Source organism: Lathamus discolor, chromosome 2 (genome assembly GCF_037157495.1).
Source record: "Lathamus discolor isolate bLatDis1 chromosome 2, bLatDis1.hap1, whole genome shotgun sequence".
NCBI lineage: Eukaryota > Metazoa > Chordata > Aves > Psittaciformes > Psittacidae > Lathamus > Lathamus discolor.
In genome coordinates, this window is record NC_088885.1 from 60,442,201 (window position 1) to 60,464,711 (window position 22,511).

General features: G+C 60.3%; 2 protein-coding genes and 1 long non-coding RNA gene across 7 annotated transcripts; 1 reads left to right on the plus strand and 2 right to left on the minus strand.

Moving 5' to 3' along the window:
• Nucleotides 1-1,336: 1,336 nt before the first annotated feature.
• On the minus strand, nucleotides 1,337-3,717 carry LOC136008199 (oocyte zinc finger protein XlCOF19). Of its 2 annotated transcripts, none has more exons than XM_065667091.1 (3): nucleotides 3,655-3,717; nucleotides 2,172-2,976; nucleotides 1,337-1,562 (listed from the first exon to the last, which is right to left on the minus strand). In XM_065667091.1, the coding sequence occupies exons 2-3, from the start codon at nucleotides 2,960-2,962 to the stop codon at nucleotides 1,556-1,558; spliced, it is 798 nt and encodes a 265-aa protein (XP_065523163.1). In that variant the 5' UTR covers nucleotides 2,963-2,976; nucleotides 3,655-3,717; the 3' UTR covers nucleotides 1,337-1,555. The 2 variants fall into 2 exon arrangements, with proteins under 2 accessions (XP_065523163.1, XP_065523162.1); XM_065667090.1 differs by lacking the exon at nucleotides 3,655-3,717 and adding an exon at nucleotides 3,405-3,631.
• Nucleotides 3,718-5,590: 1,873 nt separating this feature from the next.
• Nucleotides 5,591-14,909, minus strand: LOC136008178 (zinc finger protein 84-like). 2 transcript variants are annotated; one of them, XM_065667033.1, is made up of 6 exons: nucleotides 14,389-14,909; nucleotides 12,685-12,853; nucleotides 11,301-11,409; nucleotides 10,621-10,734; nucleotides 6,299-9,817; nucleotides 5,591-6,167 (listed from the first exon to the last, which is right to left on the minus strand). In XM_065667033.1, exons 2-5 carry the CDS (start codon nucleotides 12,706-12,708, stop codon nucleotides 7,077-7,079), a joined length of 2,988 nt encoding a protein of 995 aa, XP_065523105.1. In that variant the 5' UTR covers nucleotides 12,709-12,853; nucleotides 14,389-14,909; the 3' UTR covers nucleotides 5,591-6,167; nucleotides 6,299-7,076. The 2 variants fall into 2 exon arrangements, with proteins under 2 accessions (XP_065523105.1, XP_065523106.1); XM_065667034.1 differs by lacking the exon at nucleotides 14,389-14,909 and adding an exon at nucleotides 13,230-13,355.
• LOC136008201 (uncharacterized) lies at nucleotides 14,551-22,016 on the plus strand. Of its 3 annotated transcripts, none has more exons than XR_010610010.1 (3): nucleotides 14,551-14,777; nucleotides 15,126-15,359; nucleotides 19,947-22,016. It is a non-coding gene; the product is annotated as an uncharacterized LOC136008201 (long non-coding RNA). The 3 variants fall into 3 exon arrangements; XR_010610011.1 differs by lacking the exon at nucleotides 14,551-14,777 and adding an exon at nucleotides 14,785-14,844; XR_010610009.1 differs by lacking the exon at nucleotides 14,551-14,777 and having other exon boundaries at nucleotides 14,855-15,359.
• The last annotated feature ends 495 nt before the right edge of the window (nucleotides 22,017-22,511 follow it).

Genomic DNA, 22,511 nt, shown 5'->3' on the forward strand with positions numbered 1-22,511 from the left:
TTTGTGACTTCTGCCGCTGGGGATGGTCCCCCATTCCCATCCACAGCTCAAATCCCGCTTCTCCGTGCCCCCCTGCCCCGCACCGGTTGCTGGGATGAGGCTGTGTCCGGCTGCTCCAAGGTGCCAAGACATGCTGGCCCCATCCCTGCTTGACTCTGGTACCCAACAGCCCCAGTACCGGCTACCAACTTCCTGGAGCACAGCCACAACACAGTGTCAGCACACAGAGCAGCAGGGCCAGGGCAATGGGGACATGGGGACACTGTGTGTTGGGAATAGTGGGACACAGGGCATTAGGAACCTGAAGCCACTGGGACACAGTATACTGGGACATCACGGGTGTCAGGGACATCAGGACCTGGGATGTGGGGACATTGGGGACACAGGGGAGCAAACCCCACTGTGGCCCCACATAGCTCAAACTCCCACCCAAGAGAGAGAACCCCCCCAAAGCTGTGCCAGAAAGGACGGAGCGCCATGGGACCAGTGCCATGCACAGTGGTGCGGAGCTGGGCACACCGGTGCCCACATGAAGGGGCTTCCTCCTCGTGCCCACCCTGGGGACGGGCTGACCGGGGCACGGGGACCCATCGGGCTCCCAGTGAGATGGAGACGGGGGTTCCAGGCTTTAATTCATGTCATGATACACATCAAAGTACTGGCAGCAGCACAGGAAGCAGGGGGGTCAGGGCAGAGCTGGGGGGGCCTGTGCAGGCACCGCACGGGGCTTCGCTTCGTGGTGGAGGTGCTGGAGCCGAGGGGAAGCTCGTGGGCAGCGCGGCGCCGGCCGGCAACCCACAGCTACCGCGGCTGAGCCCGGCCGGCGCCGCGATGTCCCTGTGGAGGGTGACACATCGCAGGGAAACATCCTTGGGTTTGGGAAAGGCAGTTCTGCTGCTCCGGCTGGTTGTTACCCACACGGAGCATCCCGCCGGGGATGGCATCGCTGCCAGGACGGGGACACTGCTGGCACCGGGAGCCGAAGCTGTGCCATGCACCGATCCCCACCTGCAGCCGCCTGTGCCCAGCACAGCAGCGAAGTGCAATTCTCCCATCTCCCAGCCAGGCTCCCAACCAAACTCCGATGCTGTTTGCTGTCGGCACATCTCCAGAGCGGAGCCTTCCCACCATCCGCATGCCCGCGGTTCTCCCACTGCCCCACAGCCCCGCACCTTCCTGGCCTGGTGCTCCCAGGTGCTTCCAGCTCATCCTTCAGCTCCTCACCACCGGCACCACACCGGGGCCTCAGCGCTGCTGGGGCCGGGGCCCTGCCTCGGCGCAGCCCCTCCTCCGTGCTGCGCTGCTGCCAGTGGGGAAGCAGCCTCCACCCTCGGGCTTTGTGTTTCATTTCATTTTTATTTTGCGTGCTTTCTGCCTCGCCGGGGGCTCTCGGCGCAGCCAGGACGAGCCTCCTCCTTCTCCTCCTCTTCCTCCTCCTCCTCCTCCGCTTCACACCCGCGGCAGCGCGGTGCTGCAGCTCCTTCCCGGCGTAGCATGGCACAGGGATGCGGCTGGCGGCTGCTGAGATCCGGCTCCGCGCTGGCACTCGCCGCCGTCATTCCCTGGGCGAGCAAGCACAGCAGAGGTTACCCCGCGCCAGCGCCTGGCGCACCGGTGCTGCGGGTGGCGAGCAGGGTCACCACCAGGCAGGGCAGGGCAGGGGGATGCTGGGGATGCCCTGTGGAAACCTCCCTCCTCCTCCTCCTCCTCCTCCTCCATGGCTGGGGGAGGTAAGCTGTGGCAATGGGGAAGGGAGGAAGGGCTCGCAGTGAACCACGTGGACTGCTCAAGGACGGGAGGGCTGAGGCTCCGGGTGCTGATAGCACCGGCCTTGTGCCTGTCAGCAGGAAAACCCCGGCAGAAGGACAAGGGGTGGGAAGTGGGCAAGGAGCACGGCCGGGTGCTTTCATGGCCACCCTGCGGCTGCTGGCACCCTGACACACCAGGCAGGGCTGCAAGTGCAGCCCCGAGCAGGCGCGCCAGCAGCTCCTGTGCCTGCTGACAGGACCGCCACATGCCCCCGAACCCTGGGGGGCGTCTAGTGACCCCCAATTCCCACTGGGACAGAATCCCCCGCTGCAGAAGGGAGCGGGAGCAGGGCGCCGGTGCCCCCACAGCCCTCAGGAGGGGAGCTGGCTGCAGGGGGACACGCCGGGAGGGAGGGGGCTCACGTGAGGGCGGCCTCAGCCCTACGGGCACACTGGTGCGCGGTGAGGTCAACCTCCCGGGCGAAGCTCTGGCCGCACTGGGTGCAGGAGAAGGGTGTCCCGGCGGCGTGGGTGCGCCGGTGGATCCTCAGGGAGCCCTTCTGGCTGAAGGCCTTGCCGCAGTCGGGGCAGGCGAAGGGCCGCTCCCCGCCGTGGCTGCGCTGGTGCGTGGCCAGGCTGCTCCGGCAGCTGAAGCCCTTCCCGCAGCGGGCACAGGCGAAGGGCCCACCGGCGGCTGCCTCATGCGGCTGCGGCGAGCGGCTGCCGCCGGGCTGGACGTCGGCGGCAGTGGTGCCGGGCCGGTCCTCGGCGTGCGTGCGCTGGTGGTTGAGGAGGAAGCGCTGCTCGCGGAAGCGCTTCCCGCAGCGCTGGCAGGAGAAGGGCTTCTCGCCGCTGTGGATGCGCTGGTGGGTGAGCAGGTTCTGCTTGAGGCTGAAGCTCTTCTGGCACACGCCGCACTGGTAGGGACGCTCCCCGGTGTGGATGCGCTGGTGGATGATGAGGTTGTGCTTGAGGCTGAAGGCTTTGCCGCACTCGGCGCAGATGAAGGCGCGCTCCCCGGCGTGGTGCTTCTGGTGCCGGGCGAGGCTGGGCTGCTGGCCGAAGCATTCCCCGCAGAGGATGCACTTGAACTCCTTCTCCACCTCCTCCTCCGCCTGGCTGTGGATCACCAGCGCCTTCTCGTCGCCCAGGCCCTCCTCGCCCCCCGGGAAGGCGAAGGGCTTCTCGCCCGCCGGCGACGCCAGATCCGTCATGGGCACCCGCTGCCCTGCGGAGCGCGGACAGGGAGGGCTGCAGCGCCGGCCGCGGGCCCCGGTGCCCCGGAGCGGGGCTGGGGCAGCCCGGTGTGAGGAGCCCCGAGGAGGAAGGGGACGGGGCCCGGCCTCGGCTGGAGCGGGACCGCGGCGTGGGCCGGGCCCTGCGGCGGGCAGAGGCCGCTCTCCGGGGGCCGGAGGGCTTTGCCTGGAGGGGCCGGGCCCGGCTGGAGGGGGCGGGCGCTTCAAACCCGGCACCGGGGAGACCGGGGCCGTGAACCGACCAGGAGCCGCCGCAGTGCGCCGGCCGGGCCGAAGACAGCCGAACCCGCCCGAGCCGGGCCGAGCAGAGCCGAACCCGCCCGAGCAGAGCCGAGCGCAGCCGAACCCGGCCGAACCCAGCCCAGCCGAGCGCAGCCGAACCCGCCCGAGCCGCCCTTACCTGCGGTGGGCCCGCCCCGGCGGTCGGCTGCGGTCCCGGTCCCAGCCCCGGCCCTGGCCTCCCCCGGCGCATCCTGACCTGGCGGGTCCCGCCTGTGTCCGCGCTGGTCCCTGCGCCGCTGGGGCCGGGCCGGGGCCGCCGCGGGGCCGGGCCCGTCCGGGCCGCAGAGGGTGCCCCCGGCCGCGCTCCTCCCTCCCCTCCCCGGGGCTCCCCGGTCCCCCCCGCCCGCAGCGTGGCCCCTGGCGCTGACCTGCCCGAGCCGCTGCCGCGCCGCGTCCCGCCGGCCCCGCCCGGCCCCTCCCGCCCGGCTGACGCACCGGCGCCCGCCCGCGCCCGTCACCCCGGCCTTGCGGCGGCTCCGCCCGGGGGGGCGGGGGGCGGCGGAGCCGGGACCGGCAGCATCGCACCCCTCGGGGGGGGGACCGGCACGACCCCGGCTCTGCGACAGGACCCCCCCCCCCCCCCCCACGCGTTGCTCCTGCCCCATAGCAACGTGTATGTGTCGTGTCGTGTCCCGCCCCCGCCCCCGGCCGGGGAATTGTCCCGAATCACCCCAAAACCAGAGGAACCAGCCCTGCCGCCCGGGCGGGTCTGCTGGGACCGCGGGTGCCGGGCCCGAGCCCGAGGGTCCTCAGCGCAGCCATCAGCACCGGGGGCGGCTGTGCCGCAGGACAGCGCCGAGAAGCCCCCAGGTCCTGCCCCTGAGCCCCCGCCACCTCCTCCATCCCACCCCGGTGTGGGACCCAGGTGTCTCCAGCCGGGCCGGAGGCACACGGTGGCCCTGGGGTGCCAAGCACACGGCTCTGAGCTGTTCCGGGGCTGTTTGCACTGGGAGGAGCCCCTTGTGCTGGCTGGGGCCTGGGTGCCCCCCCACCAGGGACCTTCATCTGGCACATGGCGTGGCCATTGCAGCTGGATTCAGCACCAGGATGTGCTGGCAGTGCCGAGGCACTCCGGTCTGCAGGGCAGCAGTGGCTTCTCCCAGACCAGGACAGGCTGGTGTGTGCTGGGCATGGCTGTGCCAGTGGGACCAGGGGGGCCAACACATCCCCAGCAATGAATGAGAGCACCAGTGACCCTGCGAACACCGGGGGGTGTTCTGGTGGAGCGGAGCAGATGTGACACAAAGCCAGCCATGCCACTGTCACACTGTCCCCGGTGCTGACAGCAGCGGGTGCGATGGCAGAGAGGAGCTCATGGTGCCACAGGCAGCTCCACACTGGGCTGTCACGCAGAGGTTTGGCAGCCATGGGGCACGGTGGAGGTGCTGGGCCTGGTGCAGCAGCTCTCTGCAGGCTGCAGCTTGCCGGGGCTCAGCAGCGCGCTCAGCCAGGACGCCCGTCGGCAGGGATTGCTGTTGCTGTTGTCTGGACCTGCTGCGCTGGGGCCTGGTGATGCCAAAACACCAGCTGTGTTTGTGCCTGCCAGTGCCAGGAGCTGGTGGGGCTGCTCAGAAGGCGAGGGGAGACCGGTCCCCTTCCCAAGGGGGCTGGGGCCATGAGCGCTGGAGCCAGCTGGGGGACAGCTGAGAGGTGGCTGTGGAGCCCCTAAGCTGGCGTCACTGGGGGACAGGAGAGGGGACGTTGGTCCCTGAGCAGTGGCAGATGGTGGAAGGCCACCTCCATGCCATGGCCCTCCCAGAGCATGGGGAGCACATGCCAGGGCTGGTGAGTCTCCAGCAAAGGGTACCTCTCTCCCTGGAGGGGTCATCAGTGGACACTACTGGTAACGAAGGCCCAAGTGATGCCAAACCAGAGCCCTCCTGAGCCCTACAGCCCTGGTGGCCCCAATGGACTTCACCGGGAGCCCACAGCAGCAGGCAGGAACATCAGCCCCAGTGCTGGTCCTGGGCCTCGGCCACAAGGTGATTCTGGCAGAGGAAGGACGCTGGAGCAGCCAGGATGTTACTGATAAGGGTCCCCAGACCCCAAACCAAGCCACAAAGCACCTGATTTGCCACCAGCCCCATATGGTTTCCCTGTTAGGATCTGGTTTTGGGATGCTGAAGTCCAGAGTGCTTTGGCAAGCAGCTCAGCCAGCCGCCGTAAACTAAACTGCTACAAGATGAGAGGAGGAATCAGCTGTGGGGTCAAAGAACTGGGGCCAGCCGGTGATGGAGCGTGGGCTGCACCCCAGCTCAGGGCCGAGCAGCCCCCGCGCTTCCCGGGACAGAGGAGGCAGGAGCCTGCTGTGAGAAAGCTTTTATTTTAAATAACCTCAAAAAAATAGAATTGCAAGGACCTGAAACGCAGCTGGAGCGGAGCGAGAGGGAAGGGGGGTGGCGAGGCTCTGGTCGTGACCTGTGTCCTGGTGTCCCCTTGGCCCTGGTGGGTGGCAAAGCTGCGCGGTGCATCCCTTTGGATGCCCCCCAAAGACATGCGCGGTGCTGCACCAAGCTGGGCACTGGTGACACCCCCCCCCCGTGTTTTCAAGGAAGGTCTTTGCCCAGCGGCTGGAGCCGCGCACAGGGAGACACCGGTTTCCCTCCGGCAGCAGGCAAAGATCTTTCCCCCTTTTGGATCAGGACATCTTTTGAGCACCCGGTTCCGGTTCCTGTTCCTGCCCTGACCACGCAGCTCCATGGCTCTGCCGCACTGAGGGGGAAGCGGAGGTGCCCGATGAGCCCCGGTGAGGAAACCTGTACCTCCTGCAGCCCCCCAGCTGCTAGCAGGGAAAGGGGCAGACACCACCACCAGCGCCAACAGCTACAACAGCTCCAGCGAGAGCACAGCCGCTGCAGCTCCGCTGGCGTGTCCGTGTTACCTGTTCAGGAGTGAAGTGAGTACCAGAAAGAGGCGCGAGGCAGAACGATTACCCACAGAGCAAGCAGAGAAGCATAAGCACCCACCACCCCCCCCTTTCCCACCCCCCGTCTTCCCCCGTGCCCCTCCGACCTCAGAGGAGAAGCTTCTCCAGGTCCCTTTCAGAAGCAGAGGTGGCCGAGATGCTTCCAGGCCATTTTCCCAGCTGCTTCCCATTTTCCTGGCTCCTCCTGCCACCCCTGGGGTAGCCCCAGGCTGGACTGTGCTGCCTATCAACAGGAAGTCCCGGCTGAGTCCCAGTCCCGCTCTGGCCAGGCCAGCGGGTCGCAGCTCTCCATCCCAAATGCATCCTTGTGGAGTGACATCCACTCTGGAAGAGAAGGACAGGGGGTTCTGGGAGAAACTCTTGACCCATGGAGGCCCCTACCTGCCCCACAGCGTCTCTGGGTCCATGCATCACCCAGCATGATGGAGATGGAGGCAGGAGCAGGCAGATGTGCCACTGCCTGGCAGAAGCAGCTTTTTAAGCCGACAGATCCCAGATCCCGAGCTCTTCCCATTCCCAACGGTCTGTGCAGCCACAGCAGGAGCTGGCGCCGCAGATCCGGGGTCTGTCTCTGCTCCTCGGCTCCGTCCCCTCTACAGATTTGGTACGTTCAGAAGACAGAAGCTCCTGTGGCACATCCAAGTCCTGCTTCCTGCGTCCTGCACCGGGGCCGTGGAGCCTCCTGAGCCGCCATCACCTCTGTGTCCTGGCAGGCACCACGAGTCCCGGCCAGCGGCTCTCCCTTGGCACTGTCCTCATTTGGCGAGTGCGAGCTGCCGCCTCTTCAGCTTCGGTGTCTTTCAGTGCAGGAGCGGGGTGATGCAGGCTCTCGCCAGAGGCGGGTCTGGGCAGCCCGCACCGGCGTTACAAGCAGCTGGGGCACGGCGAGGGCTTCTCTTCGCCGTGCGCTCTCTCAGGCACTCTCAGGACTCGTTTCTCCTCAAAGCTCCTGGCACAGCCGCCGTACTTGCACCAGAGCTCCGCTCGGCACTCGGGCTGCGGCTTGAGGAGCAGCTGCCGCTGGCTGAGGCAGTCAGCGCAGCAGCACTGCGGCAGCAGGCTCGGCGGCTTGGGGCTCAAGCCCTCCCCGCTCTCGGTGCACTTACAGGGCCCCGGAGGTCCCTCCTGCGGGGGGTGGGAGCCAGGCACGAGGTGCTGCTGCTCTTCCTGCATCAGCTGCAGGAGGATGTCGGCTGCGCCCGAGGGGCTCTCGGGTCTGTTGGGGGGCTGCGCTCCCGGCCGGAGCTCATCCCGAGGCAGCGATCCATGAGCGGCTCCACGGGAGCAGGGGGGCAGCAGCAGGCCGGGGGGCTCCGAGCCTTTGCCCAGGGGAGCGCCGCTGCCGTCCGCCTCGTCCTGGTGTGCCGGGCAGGTGCCCTCGCAGCAGGAAGGTGGGATGGCACCGGCATGCGTCCTGCGGTGCCGGAGCAGGTGAGCCTTCTGGCTGAAGCCCTTGCCGCACTCGGCGCAGCGGAACGGTCTCTCCCCGGTGTGGGTCCTCTGGTGAACAGCCAAGTTCACCTTCTGGCGGAAGCGCTTCCCGCACTCGGCGCAGGCGTGGGGCCGCTCCCCGGCGTGGCCCTGCCGGTGCACCTGCAGCTCCCCGTGCTCCTCAAAGCTCTCCCCACACAGCGAGCAGGGGTAGGGGCTGGCGGCGTGGCTCTGCGGTGCAGGCGGCTGACCTGGCTCGCCCTGGGGCCGCTCGGCCACGTGCACCCGCTGGTGCACCCGCAGGGACAGCTTGCTCTTGAAGCGCTTGGGACACTCGAGGCAGGTGAAAGGCTGCCGGCCCGTGTGGGTCTTCTGGTGGGCGATGAGGTTGGGCTTCTGGGCGAAGCGCTTGCCGCACTGGGTGCAGGCGAAGGGGCGCTCCCCGGTGTGGGTGCGGTAGTGGGTCACCAGGTTGCCTTTCTGGTTGAAGCGGCGGCCGCAGACGCCGCAGGTGAAGGGCCGCTCACCGGTGTGGATGCGCTGGTGGGTCACCAGGTTGGTCTTGAGGCTGAACCTCTTGCCGCAGACGTCGCAGCGGTAGGGCCCTCTGCCACGGTGATTCTGCCGGTGCTTCACCAACCGCTCGTACTGCGGGAAGCTTCTGCCACACTCGGGGCATAGCCAGGCCCTCCCCTCCACCTGCTTGTCCTGGAGAGCTTTGGGGGAGAGCTCATCGCCGGAGCTCTTCTCGTGCTCAGGGCACGGGTAGCACTTCTGCCCGGTGTGGCTCTTCTGGTGCGCCACGAGGGACAGCCAGAGGCCGAAGCTGTTGCCGCACTGGTTACAGATGAAGGGCTTCTCTGCCCCAGGGGCCGTGGGGGCCGCGGCGGTCGCCTCGCCAAGGACCGGCTGCACGCCCAGCGGCCCCAGGAGGTGCGGGCCATGGGTGAAGGCTGCTGCGCCAGCACCGGGAGCCTCAGTGGCGGGACCGTGTTGTGGCCTGAGGAGAGCCACCTTCTGGCAGAAGCCCTCCCCACACTGGACACAGGGGAAGCTCTGCTCACCCAGGGCAGCGTGCTGCGGAGGCAGGAGCGGCTCCTTTGGGGGAAAGCTCTTCTCTGAGCAGGAGTACAGCTCCTGGCCCTCGGGGATCTTCTGAATGGGCAGCGGCGGCACAGAGGTGAAGGGGGGCTCTTGCTCGGGCCCCCCAGGCTGCAGCAGGGTGGGTGCAGCCCCATAGGGCAGCCCAGCAGCGGGACTGCGGCCTGGGCAGCGCCGCTGGCGTGGGGCGTGTGTCTTCTGGTGGGCTTTGAGGGAGACCTTGTCCTTGAAGCACTTCTGGCACTGCCCGCAGGGGAAGGGGCGGAGGTCCGTGTGGGTGCTCTGGTGCGTCACCAGGTTGGTTTTCTGGGTGAAGCGCTTGCCGCACTGGGTGCAGGCGAAGGGGCGCTCTCCGGTGTGGACGCGGTAGTGGGTCACCAGGTTGGTCTTCTGGTTGAAGCTCCTGCCGCAGAGGAAGCAGGTGAAGGGCCTCTCGCCGGTGTGGATGCGTCGGTGGGTGATGAGGTTGGGCTTCTGCCGGAAGCTCTTCCCACACTCGGGGCAGACGAAGGGGGTGTCCTCCTGGTAACTCCTCCCTTGGGATCGCAGCTTCGGCTTGCCGGAGCCGCCATCCTCCTGCTCGCCCCCCGCTAGCGCCTTGTCCCCAGCGGCGTGGATGCGCTGGTGCGCCAGGAGGTTGGCCTTCTGGCTGAAGCTCTTGCCGCACTGCGTGCAGGGGAAGGGGCGCTCCCCGGTGTGCACACGGCGGTGGGTCAGGAGGTTGGGGCGCTGGCTGAAGCTCTTCCCGCAGTCCCCGCACCGGTAAGGCTTCTCCCCGGTGTGTATCCTCTCGTGCGTGATGAGGCTCTGCTTCTGGCGGAACCCTTTCCCGCACTGGGCGCAGCGGAAGGGGCCGGCGCCGAGCTGCGGCACCCAGCAGGCCACCCGGGTGGAGAGCGGGCTGAGGCTGGCGGCGCCGTCTCGCTCCGTGCCGGCGCGCTCTGGCGCGCGCTGCCCAGCGTGGAACCAGCGGCTGGAGCTGCTGGTGGTGGCCGGGTACAGCTCCAGGGCCCCGGCAGCTACCCCAGGCTTCTCCTCGGGCTGCTCGACTTTGTTCACTCGGCCGGGCTCAACTGCATGGGTTGCAAAGAGATTTGGGATGTTAATTTCAGGCGTTCGTGATGTTAATTTCAGAACATCTCGTGCTGGGACTCACAAGGATCATCAAGTGTGACTCCCGGCTCCTCACAGCACTGCCTGACCTGCACCATTGTGGCTTGTACCGCTCTGAAGGATCACGGCCATTCCCAGAGCCTGCTCCACCCCTACCTCGCCTATAGCAGTGCTGGCAGCAGTAGCACAGCAAGGACTTGCCGTTAAGTGGCCCCACATAGCTGCAAACTGGCCTCAAAAGGCCATAAATGGCCTGGAATGGCCACATGCTGGCCCAAGGTATTTGCAAACTGGTAAAATATGGCTACATACTGGCCCCAAGTGGCCACAAACTGGTAAAAAATGGCTGCAAACTGGCGCAAAATGGCTGCATAACTGGCCCCACATGGCTGCAAACTGCCCCAAAATGCCAGCAAACTGGCCCCAAATGGCCACAAACTGCCCCAAGATGCCGGCAAACTGGCTTCAAATGGCCAGAGACTGGCCCAAAATGGTAGCAAACTGGCCCTAAATGGCCGAAAGCTGTTCTAAAATGACTGCCCACCAGCCCCAAATAGCCAGATACCGGCCCCCAAAATGGCCCCAAATTGGTAAAAAATGTCTGCACACTGGCCCCAAAGGGCTGCAAACTGGGCCAAAATGGCTCAAACCGGTTGCAAACCGGCCCTGAAGAGCCTCTGCCCACGAAAGGACATTCCCCCACCCACCCAGGGCCATTTCCCTGTGGTGCTGCAGCCGGCACCGTGTCGCAGGGTGCACTCACCCGCGCAGGGGCTCACGAGGATCTTGCTGTCCTCCTGCATCTGCTGCCCTTCGGCGTACGGCTCCTCCGACTGCTTGATGCCAAACAACCCGCCGGGCTTGAAGAACCTGTAGCCTGTTTGGAGGGATAAGAGCCGGTCACCAGGAACCGGCACACCGCGGAACGTGCGCGCTGGGCACAGACGTGGTCATGAAGAAGCTAAAATTAACGAGGCCGGGGGGCATCGCTTTCATCTATTTTAAGCTTCTGCTGCCTGGAGTGTAATTAAAAGATAAAAGGAAATACCAGCACCTGGCTCCCTCCTCCTGGCAAGGCAGAAGGCGGGAAGGAGCGCCATTCCTTGGAAGACGGCACTCACCGGGTAACTGCAGATCCGGCGTAAACGCTTTTCCGATCGGATTTCAAAGGCTACCGCAAAAATGCGCTTAATTCCAGGCTGGGCCTCCCAAGAAGAGGCTCCATCTTGAGCAGCGCAGCTCGGGGTGGGGGCAGAGCGGGTGAAGGAGCTGCCTCGGGGTGTGGATTCCTCCCAGGGGTGCCACATCTGCGCACGTTTACATACACCCCTCCTAAATCCCCCCCCCCCCCCCCCCCCCCATCAAGAGGAGCAGTTGGTTGGAAGCGGGGATCCTGCAGGATAGACTGGAGAACACCCAAGGGCACCCACAACCCTGTATCACCTGTGCAGGGGTCGGACGGGATCTCAGTGCCGACAGCATCCAGTTCGTGTCCGGCTCTTGGCACCTCGCTCAGCCGGGGGTATGGCAGCAGGTTCAGGGCGTGGGGAGGCTGGGGATGGAGAGAGGAGAAGGGTTTCAGCAGGTCCCCATTGGGGGTTTGGGGCTGTTTCTTTGGGGTTTTTGGCCGGTGGGATGAGGGAAGGGACCTACCCCCTGTGCTCGGCCACACCTCAAATCCTGCGTTCAGTTCTGGGGCCCTCAGGACAGGAGAGACACTGAGGTGCTCGAGCCAGTCCAGAAAAGGGCAACAAAGGTGGTGAAGGGTTCGGAGGCCAAGTCTTGTGAGGAGCGGCTGAGGGCACCGGGGTTGTTTAGAAGAGAAGGCTCAGGGGAGACCTTATCGCTCTCTACAAGTGCGTGACAGGAGGTTGTACTGGGCTGGGGGTCTGTCTCTTCTCCCAGGTAACAAGCAATAGGGCAAGAGGAAGCAGCCTCAAGCTGCTCCAAGGGAGGTTCAGGTTGGATATTGGGAAAAATTCCTTCACCAAAAGTGCTGTCAAGCACAGGAACAGGCTGCCCAGGGCAGCGGTGGAGTCACCACCGCTCAAGGGATTTAAGATGTGTAGATGTGGCACCTGGGGACACGGCCTTGGCAGTGCTGGTTTAACGGCTGAACCCAATCTTAAAAGTGTTGTCCCACTTCAAGAATTCCCTTTCAGATCGGGCTTTGGGATCGGTGCCCACAAGCCACCACCAGCCCCACAGTGAGGCGATGGGCACACCACACCACTTTCAACAAAAGCCCTTGCACCCCCTGAACCTGAACTTGAGACCTAATGGCGGGGGGGGGGGGGGCGATCCTGACTCAGCAGGATCACCCCTGAAGTGTTCTCCTGGCACTCTGGATTCGCAAAGCCCACCCCGCCCCATCCAACAGGATCCCTTCACGGGATCCGCCAGCCCAGCCGGGGTCTGTGCCTGGGGAGGGAACCCCTGCACACATCCAGGCTGGCTCTTCCTGGGAAGCTCTAAACCCAATCCATCTTCACCCCCCCCCCCCCCCAGGATTCCTCCCCTCTTCCCTCGGAACTCCTCCGCAGCTTGGCAGGAGCGCGAGGGGAGCAGATGGCAGGAGACGCGGCACCCGCCGCGCTCTGACGCCTGCCGTGACTTTCAGAAGCGCCAATTTAGAAGAAAATAAAACTCTTGCGGGGGGTTTGTTCGGCAACTCGGGCAGAAAAGCACCGCCAGCGCGCCCACCCCCCGGAAAACCCCCACATCCCCCCCCCCCAAAATGGAAGAGGAGCCGGGATCCCTCTGGCCACCCCAACTCCTAACACCCACGGGGATGGCGAGGAACCCGTTACCCCCCTTCTCCACGTACCTGGGGCGCTCCCCCTGCAGACATGGCTCCCCTCGGGGCCGCCCGGCGAGGGGAGAGGACATGAGCGCCGGGGAGGGCGCCGGGCGGCGGCCGTGCTTCCCCTCCGCCTTCCGCCACGGTCGCGGGCTCCGCTCGTCCCCGACTTCCTCCAAATGGCTGCTCCGGGGCCCTGGCAGAGCGAGAGAGAGGAGCCGGTGAGCGGGGAAGCGCCGAGAGGGGAAGCTCGGCCGCACAGGGAGAGGCCCCGCTGTGGCTGTGGCTGTGGCTGTATCCTCCTCCCTCCTTCTCCTCCTCCTCTTCCTTCTCCTCCTCCTCCTCCCCCGAGTTATTTTAGGGGAGAGGAAGGCGCCGACCCCGGCTCTGGCCCGGATTCGTTCTGTTTACGGCGAAGCTTCCCCACCGCCGCACGCGCAGCGCTACTGGGATTTGTAGTCCACGCCAAGGGGCCCCGGCACGGCGCGGCGGCGGACCGGGAAGTGCCCCGCTGCGGCCTGACCCTGTGCCACAGGGAGCCAGGGACTCGCTCCCGGCTCCCCAACACCCACCTGGAGAGAGCCCAAGGCAAACGCCTCCAGCGCCGGGCTCACGCCTCAGCCGGCTGCTCTAGAGGCGCCCAGCACACCCAAGCACCCTGGCACGGTGCTCAAGGATGGGGCTACCGGGAGAGCCCCTGCATCCCACATCACCCCTGTACCCCACATCACCCCTGTACCCCACATCATCCCTGTACCCCACATCATCCCTATACCCCACATCACCCCTGTACCCCACATCACCCCTGCATCCCACATCACCCCTGCATCCCACATCACCCCTGCAACACTGCCGAACTCCTTGCTCATGTAGAACACGGGCTGGAATCCGGCTGGGGAGAGGGGCCGGGCCGGGTGGGAGCTGGCAGGATCCCAACCCTTCCTCCCTCCCTGGTAGCACCGGGATTCTCTGGTGCTGGCACCCGTTGTGGCGACTTGGTTCCAGGCATCGTTACCCCCACCGTTAGGTGCCACCATGGTGCCGAGTGCAATGGAGCCCCATCACTCCCCACAGCCCTGGCCAGCCCTGGCACAGCCAAGGGGCATTGGGAATGCTGGAGGGGGGGCATTCCTGAGGCCCTCAGAGGGCAGGAAGGGCGTCGAGCCCATGCCCGCCCATGGCACCATCCCACTGCCGTAGCTGCTGCTCCAGGGGGGAGAACCGGCTCCCAGGAGCATGGGTGGAGGACCTGGACCCAAAACAGAGGGAGAGGTGCCAAGGCCCCATCCCCCGACACCCGCACAAGGGGGGGAGCAGCGGGCGGTGCTGCCGCTCGACGTGACAGGTCTCCGGCCGTGGCAGAAGCCGGCCATGGGGCCAGACCCAGTGCGATGCCTCGGCCCCCACCCCACCGGTGCTCCCATCCCCATCCCGTCTTTGCCACCCCGGGAAGTAGCGGTGCTTCCCCGCCTCTCCTCCCTGACACACCAGGGTACGGACACGGCAATGGCGGGGGCACCCCGGGGGGTACCAGCGCTTCCCGGGGCGGGACAGCCCCCCCCGGTTCACCGGGATCGAACGGGCCGGGTGCCCCCGCGCCCCCCACCGCCGGTACCCAACACCGCCTCCGGGCCCCGCTCCGCGCCGGGCCGCCCGTTGCCATGGCGACCACACCATACCCCCCCCCCCCCCGCCGCCAGGTCCCGGAGCCGCCTCCCCGGGGAAACTCACGGGCGGGCGATGTCCCGCGACACGATGACGTCGTCGCGGCGGTGACGTCACCGCGCTCGGCGGCGGAGCGGGGGGAAGGAGGGAGGAAAAGGAGGGGGGGGAAAGAGGGGGAAACGGGGCGGGCGCCCGCCGCCGCGCGGGAGCACTTCCGGGTCGGCTTCGCTAGCGCTGCCGGCAGCGCCCCCTGCCGGCACCAGCAGAAAGCCCCCCCCAGCCCCGCTCCGGTACCGGCACCCGCTGCACCGCCGGGGGCCTTACAGCCGCCGGAGCCCCGGCCCGGGTCGGTGCGGGGTCCCGGCCCCCGCCAGCACCCAGCCCTGCTCCCGTATAAAGCGCTAAGATACTGTTTTTGCAGTCGGCCATTAAACGAGCGTAACTGCCGGAGCACGGTAACAAGATGGCGGCGAGGAGCGGGGTTGGGGTTACACCTCCCAGCAAGTCCGGCAGCACCGAGCGGCCAGCGCCTGCGGGGAGCGGGACCCCGAGCTGCAGTGGTGGGGGAGGCGGGCAGGGCCGGGACCGCACCGGGGACGTGCAGGTGGCCCGGATAGGCTCGAGCCTGCGAGCGCCCAACCAGCGGGCACCAAGGGAGGGACTTGGCGGGGTGAAGGAGAGAAGTTTGCAGCCGCTGGCTGTGTTCAGCGGGCGGGACACCCGTGTGTGCCGGGCGGGTTGACAGCTCCCTGCAAGCGGGGTGGCTGACCCCAGTGTTCCACGCGGGTCTTGGGTTCTAACAGATGGGGCTTGGCCGCGGTGGAGCCGGCGTCGAGGGCGCCTTCGCTGCCGGAGGACGGGGAGGCGCATCCCGGTGATGGCAGTGGCCTCGTGCGGCGTCGACGCTGGTTCCGCAGCCGCTGACCTGGGGCCGTTTGTGTAAGGTGGGCCCAGTGAACCAGAGCGGGGGAAAGAGAGAGGGGAAAAGTAGTTTTTCCTTCTTATCAGCGACCAGGCAACTCCGTGCGCAGCCCGAGGTAAGAAAACGGGGTGTTAAAGGGTTACCTTGGTGGTTTGGGCACTCTCAGAGACTTGACTGTGTTTGAGATGTACAGATAAGTATGAAGCGAGTGTGGAGTCCGGATCCGCGTTTCTGTCATTCCGCGAGGGATACAGCCGGAGAAGGACAGAGCGTCAGGACTTGTTGAAAGGAAGTCTTGGGAGACAGAATGGAGAATAACAGTAGTAGGCCTAAAGAAAAGAGGGAATGAGAAGAATCATCCCGGGAATAGCATTCCTCCTCATAGTCCCTTAGGGAGAATGTTAAAATCTTGGGAAGATAAGTCCTCTACGAGAGGGAAGGGTAAGAAAAAGCTGATACAGTATTGTTGTTTTGTTTGGACAAAAGAGAGTGTTGAACCACTGCCCATTTTCTGGCCAAAATGTGGAGCAGATGAAGCTTGGGTACATCAAACTTTAAATCTGCCCATAAATAGTAAGAAACCCTTTTCGCAGGAGTTATTATGCTGCATGCTGAATAGGAAACTCTGCAACTCAGTTACTTCCTTTGAAAAGAATCAGTGAAAAACGCGAAGAAGATCCTTGGAAGTCCAAAGCTTGGGATCCATTGAAATGTTTGCCCCTTTCCCCAGTTATCCCTAGTCTGCCTCCAGAAAACCCTGATGAAACTGGCTTTATTCAATCCTCTCTCCCGTGAGGGTGATCAGTTAACTCATCAGGGGGCTACAGCCAGTGCCCTGCCTCAGGCTCAATATCCTAACTTAACTAAGGAACTGGACCAATGTAAGGAATATCTCCTAGACTTTCCTATGCCCACAGGAAAAGAAGACCCCGAGAAAGTGGGGATTACCGAGAGCTTCTGCCTCCCGCGGGAGGTTCCGCTGAGTGCAGGACAAGTAGGGTGCGTGAGTGCCCCACTCACCAGCACTGAAGTCAGAGATGTTAAAAGAAGAAATGAGACCTTTAATCGAAGACCCTATAGGGTTAGCAGAACAATTAGATCAGGTTTGGGGACCCAGCTTTCATTCTTGGGAAGAAATGGTGTCTATAATGAGTGTCTTATTTACAGGAGAGGAAAGGGGAATGATTAGAAGGGCAGCCGTGATGGAGTGTGAAAGAAGGCACTCGCCTGGTCAAGGAGTTATACCAGCAGAACACGAGTTTCCCAATGTGGACCCAAATTGGGATGATAATAACGCAGCCCACCAGGCTAATATGAGAGATTTAAGAGACTTAATAATCCAGAGAATAAAAGAATAAAAAGAGTTGGTCCCCAAATCTCAGAATTTTGCAAAGGCTTTTGAAACAGAACAAGGAAAAGATGAAACCCCCCAGTGTTCTTGCAGTGATTGAGGGATCAAATGAGGAACTATTCAGGAATGAATCCTGAAGACGCTGTAGCCCAGGGTCTACTGAAAGTCTATTTTGTAATTAAGGCTTGGCCAAACGTTAGGAAAACAGACGGGTGAAGTGAAAGACCCTTAGAGGAATTACTAAGGGAAGCCCCAAAAGTTTTTTGTAAAGCAAGAGAAGGAGAAACAAAAGCAAAAAGCGAAAATGATGATGTCCACAGTGAATCCAGTAGTGGAAAAACAAATTGGAACCAATGGTTCAAAGGGGTCGAGGAACACGGACGAGGGGAAGGGGAAGAGGTATGAGGGGTGTAATGCTTCCTCCTCTCAGTAGGGGACAGGGAAGACCTTGGCAGTCACCACAGGTTGCCCAGCCATCAGCATGTTGCTTCCTGTGTGGGAAAAGTGGACATTTTAAATGGGAATGTCCCAGTCTTGAGAAGGAGGAGCAGGTAATCCTGTTGATGACCTTTGAAGATACTGAATGGGGGAGTCAGGGGGTTCTTAACTTGAAGTCCCACCAAGAACCCTTGGTAAATTTGAAAGTGGGACTTTCCTCAGGGTGAGGAAGTGGGGTTTTCTTAGTTGATATGGGAGCTGCTCAAACCTCATTAAACTTTATACCCAAAGGATTGAAACTGTCTGATCAAAACCTGATAGTCTCAGGAGTAAAAGAAGGATTCCCAGTCCCCGTGTTTGAAAACACCCTGTTAAAATTAGGAAATGAAACATCTAAAGGGAAATTTTGATATATTCCTGAGGCATGGAATGCATTAGGAAGAGATTAGATTGTACATTTAGGATTATGTTTATGGTCCTATTAACAGAAAAAGATGAAAAGGAAATAGATCCAATAGTTTGGGTGAAAGAAAGAAATAGGGGAAGACTGGACATACCCCCTTTAAAAATCAAGTTGGAGAGGGAAGGTGATGTGGTAAACCAAAAGCAATATCCTATCCCACTGGAAGGACGCAAAGGGCTTCAGGTGGTCATAGAAGCTCTGATCGAAGACGGGCTGTTGAAACCCTGTGTGTCCCCTTTTTTACCTGTACGAAAATCTGACAGGTCACATCGTTTGGTCCAGGATTTGAGAAAACTGAACCAAATAGTCCAAGTCTGGCATCCAGTGGTCCCCAATCCTTACACCTTAATGAGCAAAGTATCACATGAACTTGAATGGTTCAGTGTGGTGGATCTGGAGGATGCCTTTCTGGCATGCCCGTTGGATCCAGAAAGCCGAGACGTGTTTGCATTGGAATGGGAGGACTCCTACATGGGGCGTAAACAGCAGTTTAGATGGATGGTGTTGCCGCAGGGATTTATGGAGTCACCAAATTTATTTGTGCAGGTATTAGAACAAGTGTTAGAAAAATTCAACACACACACACACACCCCACCCCGCACATCACCCTGTTGCAATATGTGGAAGATTTGTTCATTTCAGGGAGAAAGAAAGAGGCAGTAGCAGAACAAACACATTACCAAACTTTCTGGGAGAACAAGACCTAAGAGTATCGAAGAACAAATTGCAGTATGTAGAAAAAGAGGTCAAATACTGTCCTGGTTTCAGCTGTAACAGTTATTATTCTTCTTAGTAGCTGGTGCAGTGCTGTGTTCTGGCTTTAGCCTGAAAACAATGCTGATAACACACCGATGCTTTAGTTCTTGCTGAGTAATGCTCAGTATGGTCAAGGACTTTTTCAGTCACGCTCTGCCAGTGAGGAGGGGCACAAGAAGCCGGGAGGGAGCAGAGACAGGACACCTCACCCCGACTAACCAAAGGGGTATTCCATACCACAGCGCGTCATGACCAGTGTATAAACTGGGGGGAGTTACCCAGAAGGGACAATCATTGCTCAGGTCAGGCTGGGTATCGGTCAGCGGGAGGTGAGCAATTGCATTGTGCATCACTGCTGTTTATTGGTTTCTTTTCCTTCTCCCCTTTTAGTTTTATATTCTCTTCCCTTGTTATTTCGCTTATCACTATTATTACTGGTGGCAGCAGTAGTGGTTTGTGTTATACCTTAGTTACTGGGCTGTTCTTATCTCACCTGTGGGAGTTACATTCTTCCAGTTCTCCTCCCCATCCTGCCGGGAGTCAGTGGGGGGAAGAAGGGGAGGAGTGAGAGAGCGGCTGCGTGGTTCTGAGTTACCGGCTGGGCTTAAACCGTGGCAAATACCTGCAACACTTGATCAGTGAAGGAAAGTGAAATATAAACCTAGAGAGAATAAAAACAATAGTTGAATTACCTCTCCCAAGGACTAAAAAGGAGCTGAGAAAGTTCCTAGGGCTGACAGGCTCCTGTCACCTGTGGATTGAATCATGTGCACAAAAGACAAAGGGGTTGTACTTAAAATTATTAGAAGAACCACCTGATTTTTTAGAAGAAGAACTAGTGCAAAAGCTAAAACAAAGTTTGATACCTGCTCCCGTGTTAGCTTTACCGTCCCTAGACAAACTCTTTCATTTATTTGCCACAATGGAACGGCTCTGGGAGCTGTGGGCTTGGAACTGGGGAGGCAAATGACAGCCCATGGCCTGTCTTTCTGAATTATTTGATCCGGTCTCAAGGATGGCAGAGTGTGTACAAGCAGTTGCAGCTACTGCCCTTTTGGTAGGGAAAAGTAGAAAGCTAACCTTTGGAGGAGTACTTGTGGTAAGCACTCCACATCAAGTAAAAACGTTAACTGAGAAGCAGGCTTACTGATTCCAGGATTCTGAAATACAAAGCTCTATGACTGGAAAAAGATGATCTGGTCTTAACTGCTGGTTCCTGTCTCAATCCAGCCACCTTTTTGTGGAAAGGGGAAGCAGATGGTCAGAATCTTGAACACAATTGCCTTGACATAGTGCAGTACCAAGCAAAGGTACATCCGGATCTAAGAGATATACCATTAAATGCTGGCCTCCACCTAGTCATTGGTGGCTCCTCCAGTGTCATACAGGGGAAAAGGCACAATGGTTATGCAGCTGCTGAAGGGAATGATCACAGTGTAAGGGAAGCAGGGCGACTACCAAATACTTGGTCAACCTGAACATGTGAATTAAATGCCCTGAACCAGGCTTTACAGGTATTAGAAGGAAGCGAAGGAACTATCTATACAGACTCCAAATACGCCTTTGGAGGCATATAAAATGCTATTTGGTCTACCTTATGTGGGTAAAGTAGGTGAGATCCTGCAGTTTGAAACTAAAGATATCTTCCTAAAGAATTATATGCTGGAGCTGTATTCTTCCTTGTCTTTTATCAGAAACAAAGGACTCCACGCTTAAACACCACCCTTGGAATTCGCAGTTCATACCATTCAACCAGGGGACCGGATACTGATCAAGTCATGGAAGGACTTCAAATTACAGCCTGTGTGGGATGGCCCGTTTCGTGTAGTGTTGACCACTGAAACTGCTGTGAGGACTGCCGGGAAAGGTTGGACACACTATACGAGGATAAAAGGACCAGTGGAACTCCCATCTGAAGACTGGCAGTGGCATGTACAGTCAACTGGGAACCCCCTCTTATATTAAGATAAAGGGACAATAAGCATACATTCCTGCTTCCAAACGTTTGTAAGAACCTTTATAAGATTATCTTGTATTTGCTGTGCTGAAAACATAGATTTGGGGGATAAAAGAGAAAAGGAGGAGGCTGATCAGCAAAAAAAAAAAAAAAAAAAGAAAAAATGTGGAAGATCATAGTGATAATGACCTTTTATCTGTTAGGAGTTCAAGGAAAAAGTTTGGAGCAAGAAGCCTATGTTGAGCAAATGAGAGAATTGCTGGGATACCCAGTCAGATTGCAGATAAATGTTACTAAGGCACAGAATCCACAAACCATCCAATTTGACGCCTGTCAAGTGCTCAAGTGTGGAGATCTAAAAGAGCAAAGGAAATTAAGCAGTCACGATAAATACTTATGCCCAGAGTATTACCTCCAGCCATACTGGGGACCGCCTTGTCCCGGGTGGAGTGATGTTTGGTTTACCACTGCCTTTAATGGCTGGGTCTCACCCAACGCACGGGGAAGGTCTCTAAAAAGTAAAATTGCAATGTTTAAAGGTCACATCGACCCTGACTGTAAGGATTTAGAATGCAATCCCATAATACTTACCATTACAAGTGCTGATGGGGAAGTAAGCCAAACTTACGGCCTAGGGGCAGATGTGCCAGGAAAAGATCCACTTGCTAGACTTCGAATTGTAGTTTGGGAACCAAAGAGAAATGCATATACCCAAACTACAGACACTACCATTCCGCCATCAGTAGAAGGGACTCCACCAAATAATCCTAAGGTAGAAAAGGGGAAAGATTTGAAGCGGACGTCAGAAACAGGGTATGGAGATACAAATACCAGGGTAGAACTGGTCAAATACAGAGTGAAAAGTTTAAACAGAAGCAATTGCGATGCATGTGCTTCAGGGCGACCTACAGCACAGGTAGTCCCTTTTCCTTTAGGATGGAGTAAAGATGCGCAAGGAATGAGGTGTATGATCGCATTGTACCAGGAAAGGACTGCATGGGGAAACGAAGCCTGTAGGTCCCTTTCTCTGCTGTTCCCTGCACTACGGAAGAAGGATATCAAGGTACCCCCCGCCTTCTCCTCGGCAGCTGGTAACCATACAGCTTGTCTCTCACGGAAGGGTGCAAGTGCTACCAAAGATCTTGGACAGCTGGAGACGTGCACGGAATTGCTAAATGTGGCTGAGGAGGAAACAGGGAACTACTCAGCTCTGAGTATCCCCAGAGCGGACCTGTGGTGGTATTGTGGAGGGAGAGTCTTGAGACCTACGCTTCCTCCAAATTGGAGAGGCACGTGTGCGATTGTCCAGTTGGCCATTCCGTTTACCTTGGCATTTGAAAAGGGAACAGCACCTTAGAATTTATGCATAAAGCAAATAGTCAAACAAAAAGGGGGGAATTGTGAAAAGTATTAAGATACTGGTTTTGCAGTCGGCCATTAACTGAACGTCACTGTCGGAACACAATGGCAAGGCAGGAAGCTGTCAGGATCTGGGTTAGTGGTCGCAGCTCATAACAAGTGCAGCGATGTGCGGAACCCATAGCGTAACAGGGGGGGTAGCAAATACGGGGAGCGGGCTCTCAGACGGGAGTAGGGGGAGATGCAGAGAGGGGCGGGACTTCACATGGGATGTCGGATGGGCCGTGCTCCTTGCTGTACCCAACCAGTGGGAAACAAGGGAGGGACTTTGCGGTCGGGGATAGGGAATAAAGGGAAGAGCTCTGTAGGCATTGGGTGTGTTTACTCACTAGGACGCCCGTTTTCACAGATACAGTCAATAAATCACTGCTTCACTGCTGTGGCTGGAGTGAGTGTTCACAAGAGAAGTGTTTAAGGTTCTAACACCCCAGGATGGAGACCTCAGCCCCACCGTGGTGCCCCAGCTGGAAGCGGGGGGTTGGTCTGAGCCAGCCTGACACCCCCCCCCCCCCCCCTTGAGGCTGATGTGGTGGGCCCCCCCTTTACCTCCAGGCCCGTTAGTATGCCCCTGGGGGTCCCCCATGGAGAAGGGGGTGACCCATGGTCAGCTCCCCGAGGCCCCATTCCGACGCCCCAAATCACCCCGTCCCACGGTGGGGGAGAGCCTTTGGGGGGGTCCCTTCCTGCCACTGCCACGTTTGGCTGCCAGGCCTGAGCAGCTTTCCTGGGGATCTGCTGCCCTGCTCCGGCTCCTTGGCAGCGCTTCCCGTGGGACACGAGGCTGGGGTGACCTGGTGGCCCCCCGGTGTGCCGCGGTAGCCGTGGCCAACCCCTCCTACCGTGGCCGTGCCAGAGGGGCCGTGCCGAGGGTGGGTTTGGGGAG

Excerpts from the sequence above, each read along its gene's own strand:
- LOC136008199 (XM_065667091.1), bottom strand. The coding sequence starts at position 2,962 with ATGACGGATCTGGCGTCGCCGGCGGGCGAGAAGCCCTTCGCCTTCCCG.
- LOC136008178 (XM_065667033.1), bottom strand. The coding sequence starts at position 12,708 with ATGTCTGCAGGGGGAGCGCCCCAG. Across the intron at positions 11,410-12,684 it reads CTGCAGGGGGAGCGCCCCAG|CCTCCCCACGCCCTGAACCT; the intron begins GTACGTGGAGAA and ends CTCCATCCCCAG. Across the intron at positions 9,818-10,620 it reads CCTCGTGAGCCCCTGCGCGG|TTGAGCCCGGCCGAGTGAAC; the intron begins GTGAGTGCACCC and ends CAACCCATGCAG.